The sequence below is a fragment of the Trichosurus vulpecula genome, chromosome 8 (genome assembly GCF_011100635.1).
Source record: "Trichosurus vulpecula isolate mTriVul1 chromosome 8, mTriVul1.pri, whole genome shotgun sequence".
Classification (NCBI taxonomy): domain Eukaryota; kingdom Metazoa; phylum Chordata; class Mammalia; order Diprotodontia; family Phalangeridae; genus Trichosurus; species Trichosurus vulpecula.
Window position 1 is genome coordinate 110,514,097 of NC_050580.1, and position 26,425 is coordinate 110,540,521.

Below are 26,425 nucleotides of genomic sequence, written 5' to 3' on the forward strand. Positions count from 1 at the left end.
TCAAAAAGACTCATGATGGAAAAGGCTATCCACATTCAGGGAAAGAATTACAGAGTCTGAATGCAGACTGAAGCAAACTATTTGCTCTCTTTTTTTAAAGTTGATTTGATTTGACTTGATTTTTGGTTTTGTTTCATCTTTCTCATGGTTCATGTCATTGGTTATAATTCTTTACAATGTGATTATTGGGAAAATAAGTTTAAAGGTGTTATGTAGAACTTATATCAGATCACATACTGTCTTGGGCGGGAAAAGGGGGAGGGAGGAGGGAGAAAATTTGGAACTCAAAAACTTGTGGAACTGAGTGTTATAAACTAAAAGAAATAATAACAATTAACGTTAAAAAAAAAACAAAAAAACAAAAAAATTACACATGATGTACATCTATTTTACCAAGTATGAAATTCAGTCTGATTAAAACATAGCAACTGTTTTAACACTCCTAGTAAGTTTTATGTAATTTGAAGTAAATCCCAAACAAGAAATAATGGGAAATCATTTACCAACTTTCAGGAAAGTTCAAAATAAATATTTAAGTTTGAAATTGTATTATACATTAGATAATGTGGTTTGCCTTTTCTTAAGTCATAGAAATTATGATTTTTAAATAAAATTTCTTATTTTGATTAACTATCATGAATTTTAAGTAGTTTTTGAAACTACTTTAAAGTAGTTCTTTAAACTAATTTAAAAAGAATAATTAATAGGCTTATGCCAGATTAAGACCTGAAGTGGAAAGCAAAAACAAGAAGTTTTAAGCTTCCCTACTGACAGAAATAAAATTCCCCATGACTACATTTGGGATAAATTAAGATGAGCCAGGTTTACCCAAAATTCCAAGTTAAAAGTAGTCTTAAATATTCCTCATTATGAAATCCAGGCAATTTCTGCTGCCTTAGCAGCATAAAGATGTGTTCAAATCTTTCCTCTTATCTATACTGGTAAAGAAAATTCATTAGGAGCTCTAGTTTTTAAAAAATGTACAAATTTAACCCTGAAAATATATATATTATATATATGCATATATATAATATATATAAGATAATTATTCTATTAGTAACCCTACAATTATATAAACTCTTCCTTAAGCCATATCAATTAAAGCTGAAAAGGGTTAAGATCTATAAATTACATTTTTAAACTTTATAAGCCTTCTTCTATCTACTCAAATGGGAAACGTTCATTAGATAGCAAAATGCTTACCCAAAGATTATTTTCATAATAGAAGGCATCCAGCAGCTTGACTATATTTGGATGATCACATGATGCTAAAATATCAATCTCAACCATATAATCTTCAAGTTCTTCTTCAGATTTAGTGTCAATCACTTTTGCAGCAGCTAACACATTTGTCTCTTTATTCTGGGCCTAAAAATTGAAGTACAACAAAAGCATTACTACATTTAACATTTGCAATTATTTTAAAAAGTAACTAAAAGGTAAAAATGACTAACAAGTTTAGTGAACTGAATTCTATCAATTTGTTCTTCTGGTCTTGCTCTCAATAACAAATTAATAAAAATAAAAACCACAATAACTTCCTACCCTCTATTTCTACAACTGAACTAACCCTTATAATTTTATATTAGCAGCCTCAATAACAACTAAATCTTAGAATACAGTATTTCGTAGTGTTGCGCTCCAAAAACAATTGTTTGATCACAGTAGTTATTAAAAAAAAAAAAGTTTACCTTAAAGAAATGGCTCTCTGGGAAGGGGAAGAGGATTAATGTTAAGACGAAATATAACTTTAATAATCTATTTTTAAAATGAACTCTGAGTGCAAATTGAATATAATTTTTTCATTTTATTTTTGCTTTTTTTGCAACATGACTAATGTGGAAATATGTTTTGCAGTATTTCACATGAATAACCGATATTATATTGCTTGCTTTCTCAATAGGTAGGGAAAGAACTAGAGAGACGGAGAGAATTTGGAACGCAAAAAAAAAAATTTTAAAGAATGTTAAAAATAAATAATAATTTTTAAATGAGAAAAAAATGCTCTTTCCGCCATCTTGCAGCGCTGCCACCATGGTGCGCATGAACGTCCTGGCAGATGCTCTCAAAAGCATCAACAACGCAGAAAAGCGAGGAAAACGCCAGGTTCTCATCAGGCCGTGCTCCAAAGTAATCGTCCGGTTCTTAACTGTGATGAGGAAGCATGGTTATATTGGCGAATTTGAGATCATTGATGATCACAGAGCAGGGAAAATTGTTGTGAACCTCACGGGCAGATTAAACAAGTGTGGTGTAATCAGCCCCAGATTTGATGTTCAATTGAAAGATCTGGAAAAGTGGCAGAATAATCTCCTACCATCCCGTCAGTTTGGGTTTATTGTGCTTACAACCTCAGCTGGCATCATGGACCATGAGGAAGCAAGACGAAAACACACAGGAGGAAAAATCCTGGGATTCTTTTTCTAAGGGTGTAAAACAAACATACCAATAAAATGCTCCAATGGACAAAAAAAAAAAAAAAAAAAAAAGAGAAAAAAATCTATTTTAAAAGAAAAAATAAAATATTAAAACATTTAATGTATGTTCATCATTATTTCAGAAAAAAATGTACCTGAATATTGGCTTAATATATCCAGAAATAAAATGCTTTATAATTTATTTTAAAAGAATCAGAGAATCACAGAATTTGGAAACTGGAAGGGCCCTCAGAGGCCATCTAAAGGCCTCACCCCATACTAGAAAGAAATCCCTACTATAATATGCCTGACAAACGGATAATTTTTAGTACATTAAATTTAAAAGGTTTTGTACAAATAAAACCAATGTAGTCAAGATTAGAAGAAGAAAAGTAGGGGAAAATTTTTATAGACAGTTTCTCAGATAAAGGTCTCATCTCAACTATGTAGTGGACTTTGTCAAATTTATAAGAATATGTATGAGTCATTCCTCAATTGATAAATGCTCAAAAGATATGATATGATGTTGGCAGATAGGTGGTGCGGTGTATAGAGTGCCAGTGCTCAAGTGAGGAAGACCTGAGTTCATATCTGACCCCAAACACTCACTCGCCCTGGGACCCTGAGCAAGTCACTTAACCCTGTCCGCCTCAGTTCCTCATCTATAAAAATGAGCTGGAGAAGGAAATGGCAAACGACACTAGTATCTTTGCCAAGAAAACCCCAAATGAAGTCATAAAGAGGAGAACACAACTGAAACAACTGAACAACAAAACTAAGCATATGAACTGAAAGTTTTCAGAAGAAATTGAAACTATATTTAAATCATGAAAAAATGCTCTAAATCATTATTCATTAGAAAAATCAAAATTCTTTGCACTATCATCTCACACGTATCAGACTGGCTAAAATGATAGAAGGGGAAAATGACAAATGTTGGAGGGAATGTGGAAAAAATTGGGACACTAATACGCTGTTGGTGGAACTGTAAACTTATCCCAACCATTTTGGAGAGCAATCTGGAATTATGACTGAAGAGTTATAAAACTATATATACCTTTTGACCCAGGAAACCTAGAGAACTTAAAGGAAGAGTAACTTGCCACCTCTTAAGATAACACATTGTACTTCTAGCCAGTTCTAATCATTAAAAACTTTTTTCCAGATAATAAACAAATAGATAATGCCAGGAAACCAAAATACTCCCTGGAAATTAATTAGGTATCCTATAACACTCCTTGATTAAGTCACCTAAGATGCAATTTTGTGTGACTGATATAATAAATATAACCTTAGAATGTTGCTTATTTGGCACATCCTAAACCTAACAACATCTGAAAAAAATTAATCATCCAACAAGATCTGTCCCCAGGATTTTAGAAACTAAATTTTCAATAAAAATTGTTCACAAGTATATTAATCAAAGGACATAATTATTAACAATGCTACCTCATATCTTTCACACTTATTAGATAAACATTCTTCCTATATAAGTACAATGTGAAATTTAAAATAACACAAATGAATAAAATTCTGACCAGTAACAAATGTACTGAGATATTAATTTGAGGGGAAAACATGATTTTTCAATAAAAAAGAGGACCTTAAGATGATCACGTTATGACTATTATGGATATGTTTTGCGTGACTATACATATATGACCTATATGGAATTGCTTGCCTTCTCAATGCAGGGAGGGAGAGGAAGGGAAAGAATTTGGAACTCAAAGTTTTAAAAACAAATGTTAAAGGCTGCTGTTTACATGTAACTGGAGGAAAATTAAATACCAAAACAATGATCATGTTAGAACTTTAAATAATCATAATGCTTCATCCATAACATAACTTAGTAGAAAAGAAATGGGGGAGGGGTCTTCTTCTGAACTGTATTAGTTTCATGCTCTAAAGTAGGTTGAAAGCTAAACCTTCCTGTACTACTACTGTATTTCATCTGTACTAACCTCACTGTAGTACTAATAAATTAAACATGAAAGATGAAATAGATATCTAATTACGCTGGAAAATAAAATTATTAGCCTATTCCTATCCCTAAAACAAATTTACCTAAGAGAAATTACTTTTAGGTAGGAGGAAACCTTTCTGGAATGTGCAAATAAGATATAAAACTTAGCATCATGCCCTGAAAGTGGTGTTAATTACAAAATCTTAAAATAATTCAATCTTACGTGTGCCACCTGAAGTAACAGTACCAGTTTGCTAATAACTGAAACATTTTTTCTTGAAGATGACACTTTCTTAAACACTGTCATATGCCTGACAATATCATAACAAAGACTCACATTTATATAAATAGCATTTTAAGGTTTGTAAAGTGTCTCCCTCACAATTACAAGGTACTTCTCTATCTTTTCATACTCCTCATGAAATTTGGTATGAAAAGTATCACTTGAAAGAATACCTCTGATCAATGAAATTACGTAGTATAACCATTCATAACTTCATCAAAATTTTAGAGATTCCCAAATTAGGCCTAACATATAGTATATAAGCATGACGTAAGATCCTCAATCTAATTTTCTTAAGCCTACAGCTTATAATATAATACACTTTAAAAATTTTTTATTTAATTTAAATAAATATCTAGTTGTCACAAGTCTAATTCTAGTTATCCAAGAATAATTTTTGGTCAATTAAAATAAACACCAACAAAAGTGAGCACCATATTAGTAATAAAACAGTTCTGGTTAAATTACAAGTCAGCAAGCTACAAGCAGTGTTAAACTGAAAAAGATATTCAAATCAGGATACAATATAAGACATGTATAAGTTAAATAAAGAAAATTAAAAAAAGGACACACTACTATATTTTGATATAGACAAAATGAACTCCAAAACAGTAAGTGAAATTATTTCGTGATATTCTAAATGCATCTTTCTGGCAGGCATCACAAATTCTAAAACAGAACTCATCTTCCTACACACACACACACACACACACACACACACACACACACACACACACACACGCCCCCTCCATTATATATTCCTCTGGCATTTATAACCTTCATGACCTGGCTCCTTTCTTTCCAGTTTTCTTACATTTTGTTCCCCTCCAGGTATTCTATAGTTCAGATACAATAGCTTACTCACTGTTCCTCAAACATAAACACTCCATCATCTGCCTGTATGCCTTTGCACACGCTGAAAAGTTCTCCCCATCCTCTTATTTTCCCCAGCTTCCTTCAAGACACAGCTCAAATCCCACTTTCAGCAGGAAACTTTTCCTGGTTCCTCCAGCTGCTAGTGCCTTCTCATCTGGTATTACTTTCCATCTACTCTGTATATACCTTTGTTGTTGTTGTTCAGTCTTTTCAGTTGTGTCCAACTCTTTGTGACCTCATTTGAGGTCTTCTCAGCAAAGATATTGGAATGGTTTGCCATTTCCTTCTCCAGCTCATTTTACAGATGAGAAAACTGAGGCAAACAGAGTTAAGTGATTTGTACAGGGTCACACAGTTAGTAAATATCTGATGCCAGATTTGAACCCAGGAAGATAACTCCTGACACTCTGTGCCACCTACCTACCTTGTATATTTCTTGTATGTACATACCTAGTTACTGTTTTCCTCTATTAAAATGAAAAGGGCAACTAGGTGGTGCAGTGGATACAGTGCCAGGTCTGAACTCAGGAACTCATCTTCCAGAGTTCAAATCTAGCTTGAGACATTTACTAGCTGTGTGACCCTAGGCAAGTCACTTAACCCTGCCTGCCTCAGTTTATCATCTGTAAAATGAGCTGGAGAAGGAAATGGTAAACTACTCCAATATCTTTGCCAAGAAAATCCCAAATGGGGTCACAAGTTGAACACAACTAAAACAACTTAACAACAAATTAAAATGGTAGCCATTGTTCTCTTTGTATCCCCAACACTTGGTACAGGTCCTGGTCCATAATAAGTATGTAACAAATACTTGTTGATTCACTGACAAATATTAGCAACTCATTTTATATGGCAACTTTAAGGTTCTTTCCTTGCAAAAGTTCTACTGGCCATACATGTATTATCACTATCTCCACTGTAGAGATTTTTAAAAAAATATGGCTTAGGTGAAGTTACTTGACAAGAGTCACACATACTAGTAAATGATATATCTCTTGAATTCATAGTTCTTCTGACTCTGAGTCCACTGCTTCTATTATTTCTACTAGATCATGCAAAGAGGCTAACAGTTATGGCTATCAAGATAAGGGATGATTTATCTGATAGTCGTGGATGATTTTATTGTTACCAAAACTTCTGAAACGGAAAAAGGGCGAAGAGAAAACATAACATTCCATACATGGATCCTAAGTTATGACCCTATAAAAAGCAAATGCAATGGCATTCTGAAGTCCTTTATCTTCCTTCACATCTCTGTAGTATCTAGCACTACTGAATACCCCAAACTACCAAACAATCTTCCATGACTTTGCAGATAATCATCGGGTTCTTCTCCTACCTCTCTGACCAGTCCTCTTTTTCCTTTAATGGATCTTCATAATCTTCCTGACATAAAGTGGACATTCATCAAAGTTTTGTCTTTGCCATTCTTGTCTCTATGGTATACTCTGATATACTCTCAGTATTCACTCCCATGGCTTCAAATATCACCTCCAAAAATTTCTACTTCTAACCCTGTCCTCTCTTGTGAATTCTAGACCTCCATTATTACCTAGATAATACCTTGTCCAACACTGAAATTATCTTTTAACATAAAACTGACTGCCCTTTGACTTCATCAATTTCAGTGGCACTACCATTTGCTCAGTTTTCCATTTTTGAAATATTAGTGTTATCGCCTGCTCCTTCTTCCTCATCTTTCATATCTAACCAGTTGCCAAGTGCCCGTGCCTTCCTATCTCTCTAATCCATCCCCTCCTTCTCTATCCCTCTGCCACCACCCTAATTCAGCCCACATTACCACCTACCTAAACAACTACAATAGCTTCCCAACAACTTTTTTCATACTTGTAACAAAGTATGCTCTTTCTTATAATTATTTTGATTATAGCACTCCTCTGTTCAAAAATCTTAAAAGTGTTCCCTACTACCAGTAAGTAAAATTCAAATGCTTTTACTTAGAATTTAAGGTCTTCCATAAAGTGGCTCTAGTCTAACCAACACTTCCAGTACCTTCCCACCTTGTTCCTTATGCCTGGAGTGTTCTCCTTCCCTTCTTCATGTGATGAGTCACTATCCAATTTTCAAAGCTCAAAGCAAATGTCACATCCTTCATGAAGCTGTCTCTCATTTCCCATAATACCCATCTAACCGGACCCTCACTAGTGGTGACCTCCCCCTTCCTCTTTTAGTCCACATGCAGCACTTTCTTTTGCATCTTCATAATGCACATACCTTGTAATATTGTGTATTATTATAGTTATCTATACTTATGTCTTATGCCCCAACTTGACTGCAAGACCCATGAGGGCAGGTAGACTACACCCTATCTGAAATATGTACTACCCCAAACACCCAGCACGGTGGCACTTTATAAGCACTTAATATCTACTGAAATTGAATAAAAATTCACTGAGGCTAAGACTTGTATTTTCCATAATCTACGATATCAAGCACAAATACAATGCTCGATGCAAAATAGTTCAAAAGATATAATAAAGACATACAAAATACACAAAGATGTATCAATCAGCAAACATTTATTAAGCACTGACTATGTTCCAGACATTAGGCTAAGAACAGTGGATACAGAAACAAAAACTAAGTCTCTGCTTACATTACAAAAGCTTACATTCTAATGGAAGAGTCAATGGACATTTATAAAGGTTTCTACAAAACAGATAACAGGGTAACCCAGGGAGAACAGCTTGAGAGGACTAGGAAAGGCCTCATGCAGAAGGTGGCTCTTGAACCATGTCTTGAAGAAAATAAGGGAGGCCGAAGTAAGGAGATACTGTAATACAGAAACTGGAGATATCTGGTACAAAGGCCCTGAGATGGGAAGTGGAGTATCATGTGTAAAGAACAGTAATAAAGTCAGTTTTGCTGGAACACAGAAGGTACAGGTTGGAACCAGATTGTGAAAAACAATTAATGTCAAGTAGAAGTTTATCTTTGATCCTAGAGGTAGTGGAAAGCCACTGAAATCTAACGAGTAAATGGGTGATAGACCTGCACCTAGAAAACCTCTTTCATGGCTGAAGCAAGGAGAACAATTATGAGGCTGTTGTTGTGTCCAAGTAAAAGGTGATGAGGTTTGAACTACAGAGGAGGGTGCAAATGCAAAAAACAGTATGGACATAGAATTAAGATTCTGCAATTAAATGAATATGTGGAGTGAGAGTAAGAAGTTGAGGATGAAGCTATGGTTACAACCCTGAGTGACTAGAACGATGATGGTGTTCTTGACAAAAATAGAGAAATTTAAAAGGAGAGTGGGTTTGGGAGAAAAATAATGAGTTTGGTATTGGACCTGTTGAGTTTGAGATAACTATGAGACATTCAATTCAAAATGTCTAACAGGTAGTTGGAGATTTAAGACTGGAGCTCAGGAGACAATGAGGTTGGAAATAATAGATTTAGGAGTCATCTGAATAAAAATGATAATTAAAACCATGGGAGATGATGAGATTACCAAGAGTAAGAATATAAAGAGAAATGGGAAGATGGACCACAACAGAACATGGCAAAATAGGGCAGAGTTCAGACTGGTACCACCTTATTCCTTAAAGTTATGTCTTTCAAGATGGCATTAGCTTTTTTGGTGGCCATATCACTGTTGATTCACAGTGAGACCGCTGTCCACTAAAATCCCCAGATCTTTTTCAGACTGCTATGTAGCCAAGCCCCAGCTTTCTCAATGAAGTCAATTTGTTGAACCCAAGTGTAATATTTTACATTTATCCCTATTAAATTTCACTTTATTAGATTCAGTTCAGTTTTTTAGCCTGTCAAAGACCTTTTAGAATGATCATCTATCTGCACCCAGTGTGCTATCCATTCTTTCTCACTTTCCATCACCTGGAAATCATCCAAATCATTGATAAAAATGTTTACTAACACAGAACTAAGCACAGCTATCTGGGACACTCCACTGGAGGATTCTTTTCAAACTGGCATGGAACCATAAGTGGCCACTCTTTGAGATCAGCATTTAAACATTATGAATCCATCTAACAGTATATTATTTTCTAACCCAAGTTTCTCCACCTTTTCCACGATCAATCAACAAGCATTTATTCAAGTGCTTTACATGTTCCAAACACTCTGCTAGGCACTAGGGACACAAGGAAAAAAATGTAAATAGTTCCTCTTCCTTCGAGGAGCTAACAATCTAAGAGGGAAAACAACACACACACACACACACACACATATACATACACACATGTGAGTGTGTATATAAAAAACTATATCCCAAATATGTACAAAATTATTAAAAGGAAATTTTGGAAAGGATATCACTAGAAGAGGACCTAAAAAGGCTTCAAAGAGAAACTGAAGCTTGTGCCAAGGTCTGAAAGAAACCAAGGATTCCAACTCATAGAGGAGCATTCTAAACATGGGGGAAAGTCAATGCAAAGACACAGAAACAGGATATGAAACAGCAACCGTGAGGAACAGCAAGGAGACCAATATGGCTAGACCGTATGTAATGCATGAAGGAGAGTAATGTCTAAGAAGGGGCCAGGCTGTGAAGAGCTTTAAACACCAAAGGAAGTTATATTTAACCCTAGAAGAGAAAAGGAAGAAGCATTTTAAAGTACCTACTATGTGCCTGGAACTATGCTAAACACTTTATAAATATCATCTCATTTGATTCTAGAAGCACTTAGGAGACACTGGAATTCACCAAACTGCAGTGAGAAATGAACACGGCCATATTTGAGATATAGGAAAATCACTTTGGTAGCTATGTAGAAGATAAACTGGTGTAGGGAGAGACTTGAGACAGAAAAAGGAAATAGGCAGTTAATGCAATGATCTACATGAGAGATGATAAGGGTCTGAACTAAGGTGGTAGCTAAATAGAGAGGTGGAGATCATATTTGAGAGATGCTACAAAGGTAAAAACAAGACGCAACAACTGACTGGATATGTGGAGTGAGAATGACAAGTCAAGTGTGACAAGCTTTTGAACCTGAGTGATTAGATGGGTGGACCCTCAATAGTAACAGGGAAGTATGGAAGAGGGTGGCTTTAAGTGCTAACAATAATGAGTTCTGACTTGGATATACTGAGTGTGAGATGCCTAGACATCCAGTTCAAAATGAACAAAAGGCAGTTCATGATGTAAGACCTCAAGAGAAGAGACAAGAACAAAGAGCAGGACAGACAGATTTTTGAGTCACTTTATCAAATACTTTGCTAAAATCTAGGTAAATTATATCCACAGCATTCTCTTTATCTACCAATTTAGTAAATGAGAACAGTCCAAAGTTAATGCTACTTTACAGTGATTGTTCATTAATTTAATACAAGGAACACTGGGAGAATCAAAAAAAGTTTAAAAATGTTAATTAATAAATGTTATTAATTTATTCTTAAGTCTAGTATAGTGGTACAATAATTAGCCAACAAGTATCTGTTGAGCTCATACTCTCTATAAAGCACTATGCAAAAAGCTATAGGAAATACAAAGAAATATAAGATATAGTACCTATTTTTAATTGAGTTAGGGAGACAAGACATACGAAGTCAAACAACAATGCAAGAACTAATAAATAGCTCAATACAACAATATATGAAATGCCATCAGGCAATACTCAATAATTCATCAAATGAATGGTATAAAGTACTGCAAGAATTTAAAGGCATTCACTTTAGGAATTTAATTTAACAGAAGAACTTAAAGAAGATAACTATAAACTGGAGTAGTCCAGGAAGACCTCACAAAAAAAGGATTTGAGCTGATCTTGGGAGATGGAGAAAACTGGATATACAAGACCAGAACTTGAGATTCAAGAGTATCTTGAATATCTAGCTCTTTTGGTTTTTTGTGCAACACTGACTAAATTAATGTATATTAATTCATTTTTAGGAAGAGCTATTTGCCACTTCTGCCTCTAAAAGTAAGTGTTGCTTTACTGTGACATGCAGGTAAACATGGATTGTCTAAAGCTTTGCCAGTAGATTCTAAGCTCTGGAGAGTACCAAAATTCGAATGGTTTTGCTATGGCATAAATGTAAGATTACTCAGAAACATTCTGTTCAATATGTCATGTATCTTTCTTTTAAAGAGAACCAAAAGGCACCAGATATGGCAAACACCAAATATTCTGAAACTATAATGGATCTGTGATCTCAGTAATACTCCTTGCAACCATGCATATCACAACCATCCATGACTGTCCATCTCCTGCAACTTTTAACTATGTCCTTCCAAAAGTTTTCCACAGGGAGTCTACCCAACATCACATAAAAATGAAACTGATTATTACTAACACCAATACTAATACCAATCAGCTCTCTATATACACTCAGACCACTAACTTGTTGAGTAAAAATCAAAATCAACACCAAATTTGGAGAAATTATAAAAATGCAATGACATTGCATGCAATAATAGCTCCAAACCAACCTATTTAAACAACCTATAGACCAGAGATTCTTTAATCTTTATGTCATGGACCCTTACAAAGCCCATGGACTACTTACTCAGAATAAAGTTTCTAAATGTATAAATTAAAACATATAGGATTACAAATGAAACAAATTATCTTGAAATACAATTATCAGAGTATTTAAAAAGCAAGTTCACAGACTACAGATCACGAATCCCACTATTTTTTTTTAAAGACAAATATATAAAAGATAATAATTTAGGACAAAATTTCCTAGAAAAGTTTAATAGGTATAAAACAGCTGCCACAACAAGGAGGCCAAAAGAACCCAGAAATTACCTCTCAGCTAGATATTTGATTTTTTTGCCAAGATGACAGCCAAAGGCAACAGTGGTTTAGACTACAAGCTCATTTGCAGACAGTAAAGGAGAAAGATGGAGAAAGATTTTGCCTCCCAAGAGAGGGAAAGGAAAAACAAGCATGCAGAAAGCTTGGTATTTGCGGCCACTAAATCGGATCATGTCAAGAGTATTTTAAGATGAAACTGAAAGGAGACCTAATAGGTACAAAATGATATGCCACTATTTTTTGGTTTTAGTCTCATCAAAGATACTGGAATTGGGACTCCGACACCTACTGACATCTACTTTGACGTCTTCAAGGTGTTCCTAAAGTCTGGATGCATAGGCAAAAACGCATATTTTCAAGAAATGAATGAAATTTTCAACATTTTACTTAATTGGAATATAAACAAATAACATCTTCAATATGATTTCCATCATTTGTGATGCAATGATTGATGCGCTTTGCAAGATTCATGTGAACTCGATGTAGTAATGCTGCACTGCTATCAATTTTAGCACATTCACTCTTTATGTGTTCAATGAAGTGTGTTGCATCTGTGACTTTCATTGAGTATACCTTCTCCTTTAGCAAACCCCAGAAAAAGAAGTCAAGGGGGCTAAGGTCTGTTAATATTCCAATTAATGAAAATCTTGTTGAAAATTTCATAATATGCATTTTTTCCTATGTGTCCAGACTTTAGGGACACCTTGTACTACTAAGTAGATGGCAATATGAAGATAAAGTCAGTACGAGTGATTTAGCCAGACCAAGCACACAAAAAAGAAACCCATACAAGGAGGAACAGAAGGGAGGAAGGGCAGTATTTATGGAAAGAATGACCAGATGGAAGCCTAACACTCCTATATCTATGGTAGCCAGTATGTTTTGTTGTTTTGTTGAACTGTTTTTCTTTGAGACAAAGAAATGTTCGATAAAAAAGGCTGTTTTGGGGTAGTAAAAGGGATATTTTTAAAAGCTGGGGTTTTTAAAATAATTTAGTAAAATAGCAAATTCCCTTTTAAAAAATAGTAAATTAGTTTCCCTTTAAAAAAAAAAAGCCCTCTCCCAACTTTCCAAAGGCACGCAGGAACTGCAAAAATAAACTCAACATTAATGAATCCTGAACTTAAAGAATGATAAAATGCACAGAACCATGCAGTATGTTATGACAGTTGGGTTCTAGTCCTGAATCTGCCACTAACTAGTTCTGTGACCTTGGGGAACATGCACAGCTTTCCAGAGGCTGTTTAGGAAAGAGATTAGACTCTACTAGATGATCTCTAAGGTCCCTTGTTTAGTTATTTTGATGCTCTAACAGCATCAATTTTTAAATTGACACAAATAGCATGTAAATTTCTTTGGAAAACAGAAATAAGAATTTAATTACAAAAGAAAAAATAATGATATAATACATGTTTTGTTTATTAAAAAAAATTTTCTCCTCAACACATAATAAAAGGACAACTTATTGGATAATAATGTAATAGCTAATAAAATAGCTACCACTTACATAGCACTTTAAAGTTTATAAAGTGCTTTATAAATATTATCTAAGTTGATCCTTCCAACAACTCTGGGAGATAGGTGTTTTTATTATTCCAATTTTACAGATGAAGAAACTGAGGCAGACAGAAGTTAAATGACTTGTCCATAGTCACATGGCTAGTAAGTTTCAAAGGCAATCAATATCTGAACTCAGGTCTTCCTTACTCCAGGTCTAGCACTTTATCCCCTGCACCACCTAGCTGCCTAACCAAAAATATAAATACAATTGCCAAGATAAATTATATTTAAGCTATCTAGAATGTGGGGGGGGTTTAATTTGTATTAAAAGCATATTCCTATAATCTATCACATTATTTGAAAAATTAATTTCATTCCACACATTATATTGAAGGTTCCAATGAAACACTCATGTTTGGGGGGAAAACCCTAAAAAGGACAAGCATCAAAGGACTTTTTGTGATCAAAAGTACCTATCTGAAATCAAGAATGAATGCAAATTAAAACAATACTGAGCTTTTACTTCGAAAATAGCCATTTGGCAAAGATGACAAATATAAATGGTCAATTTTGGTAATGCTATGGGAGCAGTACACTTGTATACTGTTGGTTTGCAAACTGGTATATCCATTCTGGAAAACAATTTGGAATTACAAAAGAAGAGTTACTAAACAGCTCAGACACAGGTACCCCAGTACTCAGCTTATAGTAAGGTCAAAGATAAAAGGGAAGGTCCCATATATAACAAAATATTCAAAGCAGCAATTTTTATGGTAGCAAAAAACTAGAAAAATAGCTCTACAAACCAGAGAATGGCTAAACGAATTGTAATATAAAAATGGAATAACACAGCACCATAAAAAATAAGAGAATTGAGTGAAACTTGTGAAACTTGCTGAAACCTTAGTCTCTGCCCCTGGGATGCTGGGCTCTGACAGTGAGCTTTCACCTTACCTTGCCCAGAACCAGGACTTTCCCAATGATTTTTCAAACCATGAAGGTGCCCCTGTATCAACCTCTTCCCCTCTTTCAGCTCTCTTTTATGTTTTGTCCTCTCCTATTTGAATGTAAGCTCCTTGAGTGCTAGGATGGTCTAGTTTGTTTGTTTTGCTATTCCCAGCATTTAGCACAGAGCTTGGCACTCTTATTCATTCATTCATATACGTAAGAATTTATGTAGAGTGAAGTAAGAGAACCAGAAGTACAATATGCATGATGATATAATGATAATGCAAACAAAAACAATATTAAAAAGGTAGCTGAACTAAGATTAATTGAGATTAATCTGAGATTAATTAATTAATTAAGAGAAGATGGCGACACTCCTGTCTCAGTAGAGAACTACCAGCACAGAATCTTGCATACGTTGTTACTTGGGTGTTTTGTTGGCTGGTTTCATGTAACTGCTTTTCTTTGTAAAAGGTGACACAGCCAATGAAGGGAAAGATCATTCAGAAAATGATTGCAGTATAAAAAACAAAAGCATCAATAAAACTTTGATAACATCAAAAACTAGTATTATTTATAATAGAGAAATATTGGAAGCATTCCCAATAAGATCAAGAGTAAAGGAAACCTCCACTATTATTTGATCTTTTTTTTTTTTTTACTGTACTTCTAAACCTTTGATTTCTTTATGTAGGCAACTGTCAAAAACAGAACTCCATCTACCAATGCAGATCAGCTACTGCTGTGAAATTTATAATCTTAGCAAGTTACTAAGTTCACTGAGAAGTTAACTGACTTGCCCAGAAATACAGAGCCACACAGGATCATTTGAGAAGGAATCAGCAAGTACTAACAACTGAGGGAATCAGGAAAATCTTACCATAAGGGATGCCACTTGAACTAAACTTTGAAGGAAGCTAGGGATTCTCTAAGGCAGAGGTGAGAAAGGAATCCATGGGGGGGGGTATACCCATAAAAAAGTACAGAGACTGGAGATGGAATGTTGTATATGAAGAACAACAAGTAGGCCAATGGTTGAAACATAGAATGCATAAAGGAGATAAATGTACAAGAAGTGAAGAAAGGTATTCTAGAATTAGACTGTGAATAGCAAGCTGTGAAATCTTTACTTTATTCTCAAGGCAGTAGGGAATCATTGAAATTTCTTGATTTGGGGGTGGGGGATGAGGAAGTTGTAAAACAAGGCAGACTTGTGCTTGAGGAACATTATTCTGGCAGCTATGTAGAAAACTGACAGGAGAGGAAGGAGAGACTGGAAGGCAGGAGTAAAATTAGGAGATTAATTTCTATAGTCCCAGCAAGAGATTAAAGCCTGAACTAGGTTAATGATTGGATGAATGGAAAGAAAGGGACAAATACAAAAGTTGTTGAGGTAGAAGAACCAATGACACTTAGCAACTTACTAGATATGGGTGGCAAAGGAGATAGAGGAGTCAAGGGTTATTATGACTGTGAGCCTGGATAACTAAGTTCAGTCTAGAGTAATAAACTAGCTAAGCAAGACCTAGAAACAAATGTGCCAAAGAAATCTAGTATTCATTCCATAACCTCAAGAAACACTAGCTTTTTGGGAATGAGTGCTTATTTTATAAGAACTGCTGAGAAAAGTGAATATTTTGGTGAAAAAACTTTTAGAGCAGCATTTTATATCTTATAGTACATAGCCCAAGGGCATCATCTAAATGTAAAAATGGTATAGCATAAAAAATTTAGGGATGACTAGAAAGCCTTTTTTTTCCTCACTATTATAGATAGGGCAAAATCAGTAACCAGAAGTGAAAAAGAAGATAATAATTTTGATTTTAGAATATTTAAAACCTTTTGCACAAATAAAATCAATGCAACTAAAATCAGAGATACAGATAAGAGGAAAAAATGTTTCCATCAAATATCTCTAAGAATATGACATAAAAAACCTATGGGGAATTGATATGAATTTTTAAGAATAACACCAAGAGACAAGTGTTCAGACTAGATGAATAGTTTCCAAAAGAAATACAAACTATCTTTAACCACCTGAAAATGTACAAAGTAACTAATAAACTGAGAAATACCAATCAAAACAACCCTGAGATACCACTATAAACCTACAATGCTTGCAAAGTTGTCAGAAGAAAAACTCATTTTTAGAGGGATTGTGGTAACACAAGCATACCAATTCACTGCTCCCAGAATTGTTTATTCATTTAACCATTCTGGAAAATGATTTGAAACTACATAAGAAAAGTTACTAAACTGTTTAAACCCTTTTAACAAGAGAATACACTACTAAGCCTATATACCCTAAGGAAGTTACTGACATCAAGGAAAAAATTCTATGAATAAAAATGTTCAAAACAGCATTATTTGTGAAAATAAAACACGTGTCCAATTTAGAAGCGGCTAAATATAGTATGTATATTAATGTAACAGAATATTACTGTGCCATAAGTAAGGAATGTCAAATATAAAGAATAAGAGAAACAAGAAAGTACCTGTCTGAAACGAAGCTAAGTGTAGAAAACAAAGAAAAAAGGACATATACATTTAATGCAATGTAAATAAAATCAACATAGAAACAAACTTCTCATCAAATACAACTGTCAGTACCAGAATATCAAAGTTAAATAAAACATTTCTTCTTTCTACTAATCACTGATAATCTTGCTAGGTTTATATGGTTTTATTTTTGGTGAGAGGGGGAAAAAATGTACTTTCTAGAGAGGCTTGGGTGTTTTTTGGGGAAGTATCTACTGTGTCGAAACAAAATATATCAATAAATTTTAAAATAAGAAAAAAATTGTTATAGTGAAACTTAAGGACTATATAATCTAACTGTACTAAATACTAAAAATATGTCTAGTGCATGTAAAAATAAAGCGAAATTTGTTTTCTTGCATCCTTAAAAAAATAACAAGTATTTACCAATCTTAAAAAATATTTATAAGCTCTAAATAGCAACACAAAAGAACTCCTCAATATTCGGAGTCGAGGTAAAAATTTGAATTTTCAAAATGAAATAAATTTCTTTAACATGTATATTCAAAATTTACTTAGGAATTTAAATACTATGATTCTGTGTTTTTGAGATTTGAAGTCCTTACTGTTTTCATGAGAACAGGCTCCCAATAAAATAGGATATCATTTTCATTTTATTGGATTTTGAAGACTAAATTTTACATTAATATTGTTTACCTACTCCATAATACTATGGTAAAAGAAGACCTCTCTCTTTTTGGCTGTCAAATGAATCAGAAGTCTTATTTAAGTAAGTCATCTAGGTAAGATATTCTTGTGCATAAAGCATTGTGGACATACCGAAAAAGTAATTTCTCAAGATTAAGATATACACTATCAAGAATATATGAAAGTTATATGTTTCCTATTTTCCTATGCTTCCTATTTTTCTAAATTTCACAAAATAAAAAAGCTTACAAGAAGCTGAAGAACAGGAATCCTCACCCAAAAAAAAATGTGGAAGGAAAACTTATTTTAAAAAAAATTTTACATTAAAAGGTGGGTATATCCCAAGATGTTTTTAAAAATCATAAGTCACCATGTGAAGTAAAAGTAATTTAGATATCCTCAAAAAAAAATCATATTCCCATCAGCTCCATAAGAAATCTTTATCAGTATGACAAGAGTTAAGCTATAACTCATTGTTATTTGAAATAATTTTTTTTAAATAAAGTTAAACATAGAGCTTGAAATCCTTTTCTAATCAAGTCAAAAAGAAATGAAATCTAAAGTAGGGGGGAACTGGATTTTCCAGATAGGGGGTGAGGAGAGAGGGAGGTAGAGAAAGACCAAGGAGAGAAAGGATGAGGAGGAAGAGAAAGAGAAGTGAGGGGGAAAGAGAGACAGAGAAAGAGAGATGGAGAGACAGAGACAAGACTAGGTAGGGAAGTAAAAGCAATGAGACTACTTTGGGTGGTTTTTTAAATGCATAAAGCATGGCATATTATCCTACATGTCATTTTACCTTTGTGCCTAAGAGTGTAACAGCAGTCAAAAATTCTAATTTTCTAACAAATTGTATGACATTTTTAAGTTTGAAAAACTAAATACAATTTTAATGGCTGACCCCTTATTAAGTTTTTTTATACAGAAATTATACAAAATTGATGTAAATGAACCTATAGGAATATAAAACAAAACAAAAGCCAACAGGATAGATCAGTTTTAAATCTTCTTATATGAATGAATACTGGAACAACAAAAATATCCCAAGATACTCATGTCTTCAAAAATCACATTGCCAATTAAAAGATTAGCAAATCTATGGAAGTTACCTTGTACTTCCTGGATGTAATTTTATAATTTTCAACAATAAATTTTTATTCTTATACTTTTCTAGGGCTTTCAATTAAATGACCTGCTAGGATGAGGATACACTTACTTTTTATGATAAAACTCAGTAATTAAGCTACTTTTATAAAACTCAGCAAACAATTAAGCTAAGGTGGCAGGAATCTGTCCTCAACATCTGTTTCCCCCTTCTTCAACAGCATTTCTGTGGCAGGAGAAATTGGTGAAATAGTTCACTCTCTGGCTTATCCCACTTCCTATCCCATCTCATTTGTAAAGTGATGGGGCTGGACTTAAGGTTCAAGTCCCATTCAAAAGAAGAATAGATGAATTTGTGGACAAAGTTTAAGAAAGCAAAGATCCTAAATGAAAATATCAACAAAGGCGCTTTATTCTCTTTGGAAAATGAAAAGGTTCATTTAGAAGCCACATTATTTTTAATCCCCTACTTCCCCAGTGTGCTAAAAAGACATGTACAAAAATATGATTTAAATACAACTTAAAGTGCCTATTGTATATAAAGTAAGGTACATTTTTACTACTAAAAGTTGTCCAGGACATCCCACCACTTTCCTTTTACCTAAAGAATTCAAAATGACAAAAGTAAGGGAATCGAGTCCTGGTTTCGCCACTGACTTACAGAGCCCTAGGCAAGTTATAAAAATCATACTACTAAGCTGAAAGAGTCCCTAGAAATCATCTAATCCAACCACTTCATTGTACAGATGAGGACACCAAAGCTTGACGAGATGAAATGCCTAGCCCAAGGTCATAGAGCTAGTGAGGAGCAAAGCTGACTCCCAGTCCAGTTGTTCTTTCCATCACAGATCTCCTAGTCTTCTTCTCTGGCACCCACAAGCCCACCTCCCAAACCATCTCTCTCCCGCTAAAACATCAAGCGGTAGATCTGTTTCCTAACTTTTATATGCAGAATATGACACATCCTTCACAGGCAAAGGAGCAAGCTTTGAAGACATGAAATACCATTTATCCCTAAGCATGACATCACACCTAGGCGACGGGCTCCAAACTTCCCTTAAATCCAGTATCACGACCATCTTGGGACTTCACGATTAAAAGATTCCAAAAACATACTTTACATACTGTCTAAAAAAAAATCCACAAAAAAGTTGTTGACATTACTGTCTTAGGGTTGAAAGCTCAAACTCTTTTTAAAATTTAACTTATCCGAAAATAATTTTAAACTATAATTTACTGATAGCTTTGCACACACCTTTCTTCTGGAAAATTTCCTTCAGAAACTTTGGTTCTGAAGCGTCTTTTGTCAATGAGTTAAAGTATCGACTTTGAATTTTTTAAAAAATCATTACTGTCATTCAAAAGTTTAAAGGAAAGATCATGCTGAGTGCTTGATATAAATAAAACTATGTTATCCCAATAAAAATCGACCTGTTTTACTCCAGGCAACCAGAATAACTAGTGGACAAAGCGCTGTGTACTGCAACCGTCCTGCAAATATGATTCATTTCTCATTAAAAGTATTTCATGGTCAGTTAAGTGACAGGAAATGAAACCTAGATGGTACTTTTTATCTAATTAAAACACATCTTAGCAGACATTTAACTTCTAAGCGTGGAATTTCCTTCCTGCACTTCCTTGCCCGACTTTGGCACCCCCTTTATTTATACAGACCCCATTTCACTGAGCATTTAGCCCAGCGCCTCAGCTGGGAGATAGCGTGGCTGGCTCTTTATCTGAAGTTGACACCCCTGGAAGAAGGTGAGGAAGAAGGAATGGGAGCCAGGGCAGGGGCGCGCGGCACCACTAAGTGACCCTCCCGCGGGCTTGGGACCAGGGACCGCCTCGCCCGCCGAGAGCAGCTTCCCGGCTTCGCCTCTTACCTTGAACACTTTCCCAAAGGCTCCGTCCCCCAATTCACCTATAATTTCCCAAAAGTCCTCGGGGTTCAAATCTCTCTTCACATGCTCGTACTGTTTCTTCTTCTTGTCGCTGCCCAATTTGAAGATTTTACGGAAATTGAAAAAGGACATTTTTCCTGCCGGCCGAAGCTCCCTCCGGTTACAGAATAAAAACCACAATAAAAAGCCAAAGTTTCTTTCTTTTGCTTCCTCCGTTTAGGTTTCAGTCGCAGCAGGCGGACGGGCAGGAGGCGGGATCCCCACTCCTCCACGCAGCCCGGCCGAGCAGGGATGGGCCGTCCGCACCCCCGGGGAGGAGCGACCCGCTCCCGAGGTCCCGGCCCCCACCGGGGGGAGGCGGTGCTCGGTGCCCAGCGAGTGCCGGCCAACGCGCCTCCCAAGCGGGCGGGGAGGCGGCCGGGCCGCCCGCGGCCGTCCCGAGGGAAAGAAGAGGGGGAGGGCGCCTCGCCTCCCGACCAGGGCCCCCGCGTCCCCCACGCCGGGACCCCGAGGAGCCCGGAGCCCGTCGGGGGGCGGGGGGCGGTGGGTCGAGGGGCGAGCTGTCCGGGCTCCGCGGCTACCCGACCGAAGGCCCGCGTCACGCCAAGTCCCGGGGGCGGGCGGCCGGCGGAGGGTGACTTCTCAGGCGATGCGGAGGCGAGCCGCCGGCCTCCCTCGCTTCGGGCCCAGTCTCCTTCCCTCCGGGCCCCCAGGCGCCGCTCCTGCGGCGCGGGACTCGAGCTGTCTCCCGTCGCCCGCCTCGTCTCCCAGGCGGCGCGACCGCCGCGACCGCCTCGGTGCCTCCTGAGCCTCGGCCTGGGGCGCGCGCCCGCGCCCTCGCACACGGCGGCCCCGGCTGGTCCCGCGCACGCGCGCTCCGGCCGCGCGAGCTCACGCAGCCGTTTTGGGGGAAGCCGTTAAGCACGGTTGCCGGGTGGACTTCGCGGTGGACGCGCCTTCTGATCGGGCTCCCGGGCCTGAGGCTAGGGGGCGGGGAGGGGGGGAACAGGGCGGGAGGGGGGGATGGGGGGGAGGGGCAGGATCGGACGCAACGCAATCCCGATGATTCGGGTAGTGACAGACAGTGGAGAGCATCCACTACCGATGTTATGGCGCCCTAGATGATCTGCACCCCGCCCTTCCAGAAAGCCTTGACTCGGGCCGAGCTGCCCCATCCGGCTCCTCATCCCAGAGTCTGGAGGACGTGTCACTGAACCTCCAGGGTACGGCAACCTGACCCGGACTCGGAGTATTTGTGCCCGTTTGGAGACTCTTTATTTGGGTCACCTCCTGAGGCTAACTTCAAATGGCTTCCCTAGTCTCGTGGGAAAAGTCCCTGGCTGAGGAAAATCTGCTTTCTCTTAATCACGTCCCCAAATTTTATCCCAACCCTTATTTAATACCTCACATTTTTAATCGATCGACAAGTATCGAATGCCTACTATGTGCCAGAGACTGTGCTAGGCGCTAAGGACACAAGCACCACGAGCAAACAATTCCTACTTGCAATGATCTAATGGGAAAGACAAATACATGTGGAAATATACACGGTATAAACATAAAGAGAATAAATACAGAGGAATTAAATACAAGGGAATCACAGAGGGCATGAGTAGTTGAAGGAATCAGGAAAGAATTCAGGTAGAAGGGAATGCTTGAGCTGTGTCTTGAAGAATTCTATGAAACAGAGGTAAGGCGAGAGTGCTTTGCACTCTCCTGGAGATGGCCAGTGCAAAGCCATTGGGAAGGGGAAATGGTGTGTTGGAGCCTCTCGAGGGCGGAACAGAAGGCCAATTTGGCTAGATCACAGAGTCTCCGGAGCAGGAGGGGTGGAATGATGCTAGAGAGATAGGGTGGGGTTCTATACAGCTTTAAAAATGAAATAGGAGTTTTTTCCCATTGCCACTATGCAGCTACTGGAGTTGGTTGAGTAGGAGAGTCACATGGTCAAGATCAGATCTGCGTTTAAGGAAAATTACTTTGGCAACAGTGTGGAGGATGGACTACAGCAGTGAGAGACTAATTAAAGAGGCTGTTGCAATGGTGTAGAAGACAGGTGATGAGGCCCTGAACCGAGGTGGTAGCTGTATGAGTTAGAAAGAAGGATTTCGCGACTGATTAGATTTGTGGGATGAAGGAGGAATCCAGAATAACGCTGAGGTTACAAACCTGACACACTGGAAGGATGGCAATGTTTTCAACAGATGGAGGGAAGAGAGGAAGCCACTAGGTCATCCTGAAACCTATGCAGGGCGGTAACAGAAGATGGAGATGTAAGAGTGAGGGCTAATTCATAGGAACTAGAAGTTCAGAATTAAGGTTTTAAAGTTTTAATCTGCAGATAACTTTTGAACTTGTTTATCCTTTGGGTCTAGGTTCTGTCAGAGACAACAGATTATGGTACTATTTGCATAAAAGTTATTTTGTTACCCTCTTACCCCCTTCCCAGCCTTCCACCTACTTGGGGTCCTCTTTCTACCCCACCATATCCCATCGCAGTTGAGGATCATAGATTTAGAGCCAGAAGGGAACTTAATAAAGCTTATTTTATAGATAATAAAAAAGACCCAAAGAATGATTTGCCCAGTGTCACCCAAGTAACAGGTAGCAGGCTCATACTGAAATACTGGTGGACACATTCCCCTATTCAGCACTCCTTCCACCATACCATACAGCCAAGCTCTGCTGCCTCTTAATTTCAAATTGACAGATGTTTATATTTATTAAATGTCAATAGATATTAAGAAACCTTCTAAGGGCAACAAGGCACTTTAGACAAAAAGGATAAATAAAACTTAATCCCTTGCCCTCAAGAATCTTAGAACTCAGGAGGGGAGATGAAATGTACACAGATAGCCATAGTCAAGGCTGAATGTAATGCCACTGATAAAGTTCTCTTTTATTGCCTCATTGTCTTGTGGAAAGGTGACCCTGGGTTCTTAGCAGTTATGTCAACAGAGAACAAGTACTGGAAGTTATTAACAAACTGAAAAGGCCTTAAGTATGGGTCTGGACATGGACTATGTAACTTGTCTAAGATCAGCTTAAGTTTATAGAGGCGGGTCACTAGGGGATAACTTTGGGGGGGGGGCCTTGGAAAGGTGACATTATCTGTTAAGGAACAGAAGTGATATGATTTGCATGAGTAAAATCACTGGTAGTGTAAGTGCAGAAGAATGCATTATGTTCCATGAGAAAAGTCAAAACTAAATTCTTCAGGGGTTCAAAAGAGAGAGAAAAAATTCATTTAAGACTTTATTAGCTCTATTCTCCACAAAGCCCTGGTTAGTAGCCAAATAACATACTGGGGGATACAAAAGAAGAAAAAGATGAGGAAGAAAAGCCTCTTTTCCCTTCTGACATCTAGGAAATGATGTGGATAGTATCTTTCTGAATACCAAAGGGATAATCACACCCAATAAAAGTTCATTCACTCAGAAACATTAAGTATATGCAAGTCGACTCTCACCCTCCTTTAAAAAGGTAGAGAAATGATATTAGACTTGGATGATTTTTCTAATTTGTTGATACAAACCAGGATAGTTCTCCGGAAGAGGGTATTTAATAAGAAATGCAGATGATGTAAAAATAAATGTAGCAAACGTAGATTGGAGTATGTATAGGGATGGGCCTGTGGGAGCTCCCTTCCAAGAGCTGAGCTGGGTAATACCTATTTCTCAGCACTTTGAGACGATGGGGTGATAATTTGATTGGACCATTGGTCCCACCGTGATGGCGACAAATGGGGCACCTATGTCAAAAGGGAATGACCATCGAGCAAGAAAAAACATATACTCAATAGCTTTAAAGGAGAGATAACCTCGTACTCTCTTCTTCCTCTCTCCAGACCATGCGGCATGGGACTCCCTTACTGGGACTTCTTTTTTAAGCTGGGGCAGAGGAGATGCACCTCAGTCAGCTGCAGACCATACCACTTTCCTACAACTTTGTTCTATTTGGCTGACATTTACTTCCCTGTAGTTTGTACCCATTGTACCTCCTAGTGCTACCTTTTGGGAGCAAGCAAAACAAGTCTAGTCAATTTTCCAAATAACGACACTTAAAATATCTGACTATAGTGATCATGTTTCTCTTCCCACCATGTTACCTGTCCTCTTTTTTTTTTAATTTTTTTTAGATTTTTTTTATTTTTAGTTTACAACACTCAGTTCCACAAGTTTTTGAGTTCCAAATTTTCTTCCCCTTCCTCCCCTCCTCCCTCTCCCTCAAGACGGCATGGAATCTGATATATGTTCTACATATACTTTCTCATTAAACTTATTTACACAATAGTCAAGGTGTAAAGAAGAATTATGACCAATGGAATGAATCATGACGAAGAAACAAAACCAAAAAAGACAAGGAAAAAAAGAGAGAGAGCAAATAGTTTGCCTCAATCTGCATTCAGACTCCATAATTCTTTCTCTGGATGTTTCTCTTTCCATCATGAGTCCTTTGGAGCTGTCTTTGAACCTTGTATTGCTAAGAAGAGTCAAGTCTATCAAACTTAGTCCTTACAGATAAGGTGTGTCTGTAATCGTGTAGAATGTTCTCCTGGTTCTGCTCCCCTCACTCAGCATCATATCATGTAGGTCTTTCCAGGTGGTTATGAAGTCCATATGTTCCCCATTTCTTACAGCACAATAGTATTCCATTACATTCATATAACACAACTTGTTTAGTCATTCCCCAATTGACGGGCATCCCCTTGATTTCCAATTCTTTGCTACCACAAAAAGAACTGCTGTAAATATTTTTGTACATACAGGTGCCTTTCCCACTTGTGTAATCTCTTTGGGATACAGCCCTAGAAGTGGTATTGCTGGGTCAAAAGGGTATGCACATTTTTATAGCCCTTTGGGCATAGTTCCAAATTGCTCTCCAGAATGGCTGGATCCATTCACAACTCCACCAACAATGTAACAGTATTCCAATTTTCTCACATCCTCTCCAGCATTTATCATTTTCCTGTTTTGTTATGTTAACCAATCTGACAGGAGGGATGTGGTACCTAATAGTTGTTTTGATTTGCATTTCTCTAATCAATAGTGATTTAGAGCATTTTTTCATATGCCTATAGATATCTTTAATTTCTTCCTCTGAAAATTGCCTGTTCATATCCTTGGACCATTTCTCAACTGGGAAATGACTTGTATTCCTATAAATTTGGCTCAGTTCCCTGTATATTTTAGATATGAGGCCTGTCCTCTTTTCTAGGAAACCCATACCAACTTACCTCACTAATCTTTGTGTCACCTATGGCTAAGGGGGTGCTGTCTTTCATATGGGACTCTGGCTCTGGGCTCAGAAAGACCAGGTTCAGTCCTGTGGAGGGCCTTATCCCTAAAAGGGTCAGGCTCTTCTCATTCTCTCTGGCTTATTATGCTCCACTCCCAAGAGTCTTGGGGGAAACCACTACCACCGAGCTGAGCTGAAGCATGGTTATGTCTGAAGTCTCTCGTAAAAGACTAACAGGGGATCCATTATAGAAAAGCTACTCA

General features: G+C 37.1%; 2 protein-coding genes across 3 annotated transcripts in view; one reads left to right on the forward strand and one right to left on the reverse strand.

Moving 5' to 3' along the window:
- The window catches only part of SLK (STE20 like kinase), a 77,512-nt gene extending 56,174 nt beyond the window's left edge, over positions 1-21,338 (reverse strand). Inside the window, exons 1-2 of one of the 2 annotated variants that reach the window (XM_036737231.1) lie at positions 20,907-21,338; positions 1,204-1,368 (exon numbers count right to left, since the gene is read on the reverse strand). In XM_036737231.1, the coding sequence (XP_036593126.1) occupies positions 1,204-1,368; positions 20,907-21,056 (315 nt within the window). In that variant the 5' untranslated portion in view covers positions 21,057-21,338. The remainder of the gene's footprint in view (positions 1-1,203; positions 1,369-20,906) is intronic. The other variant, XM_036737232.1, reaches the window with a different exon arrangement.
- Positions 2,009-2,482, forward strand: LOC118830299 (40S ribosomal protein S15a-like). Its single transcript, XM_036737233.1, has one exon. It carries the CDS (start codon positions 2,035-2,037, stop codon positions 2,425-2,427), a length of 393 nt encoding a protein of 130 aa, XP_036593128.1. The 5' UTR covers positions 2,009-2,034; the 3' UTR covers positions 2,428-2,482.
- Positions 21,339-26,425: the final 5,087 nt, after the last annotated feature.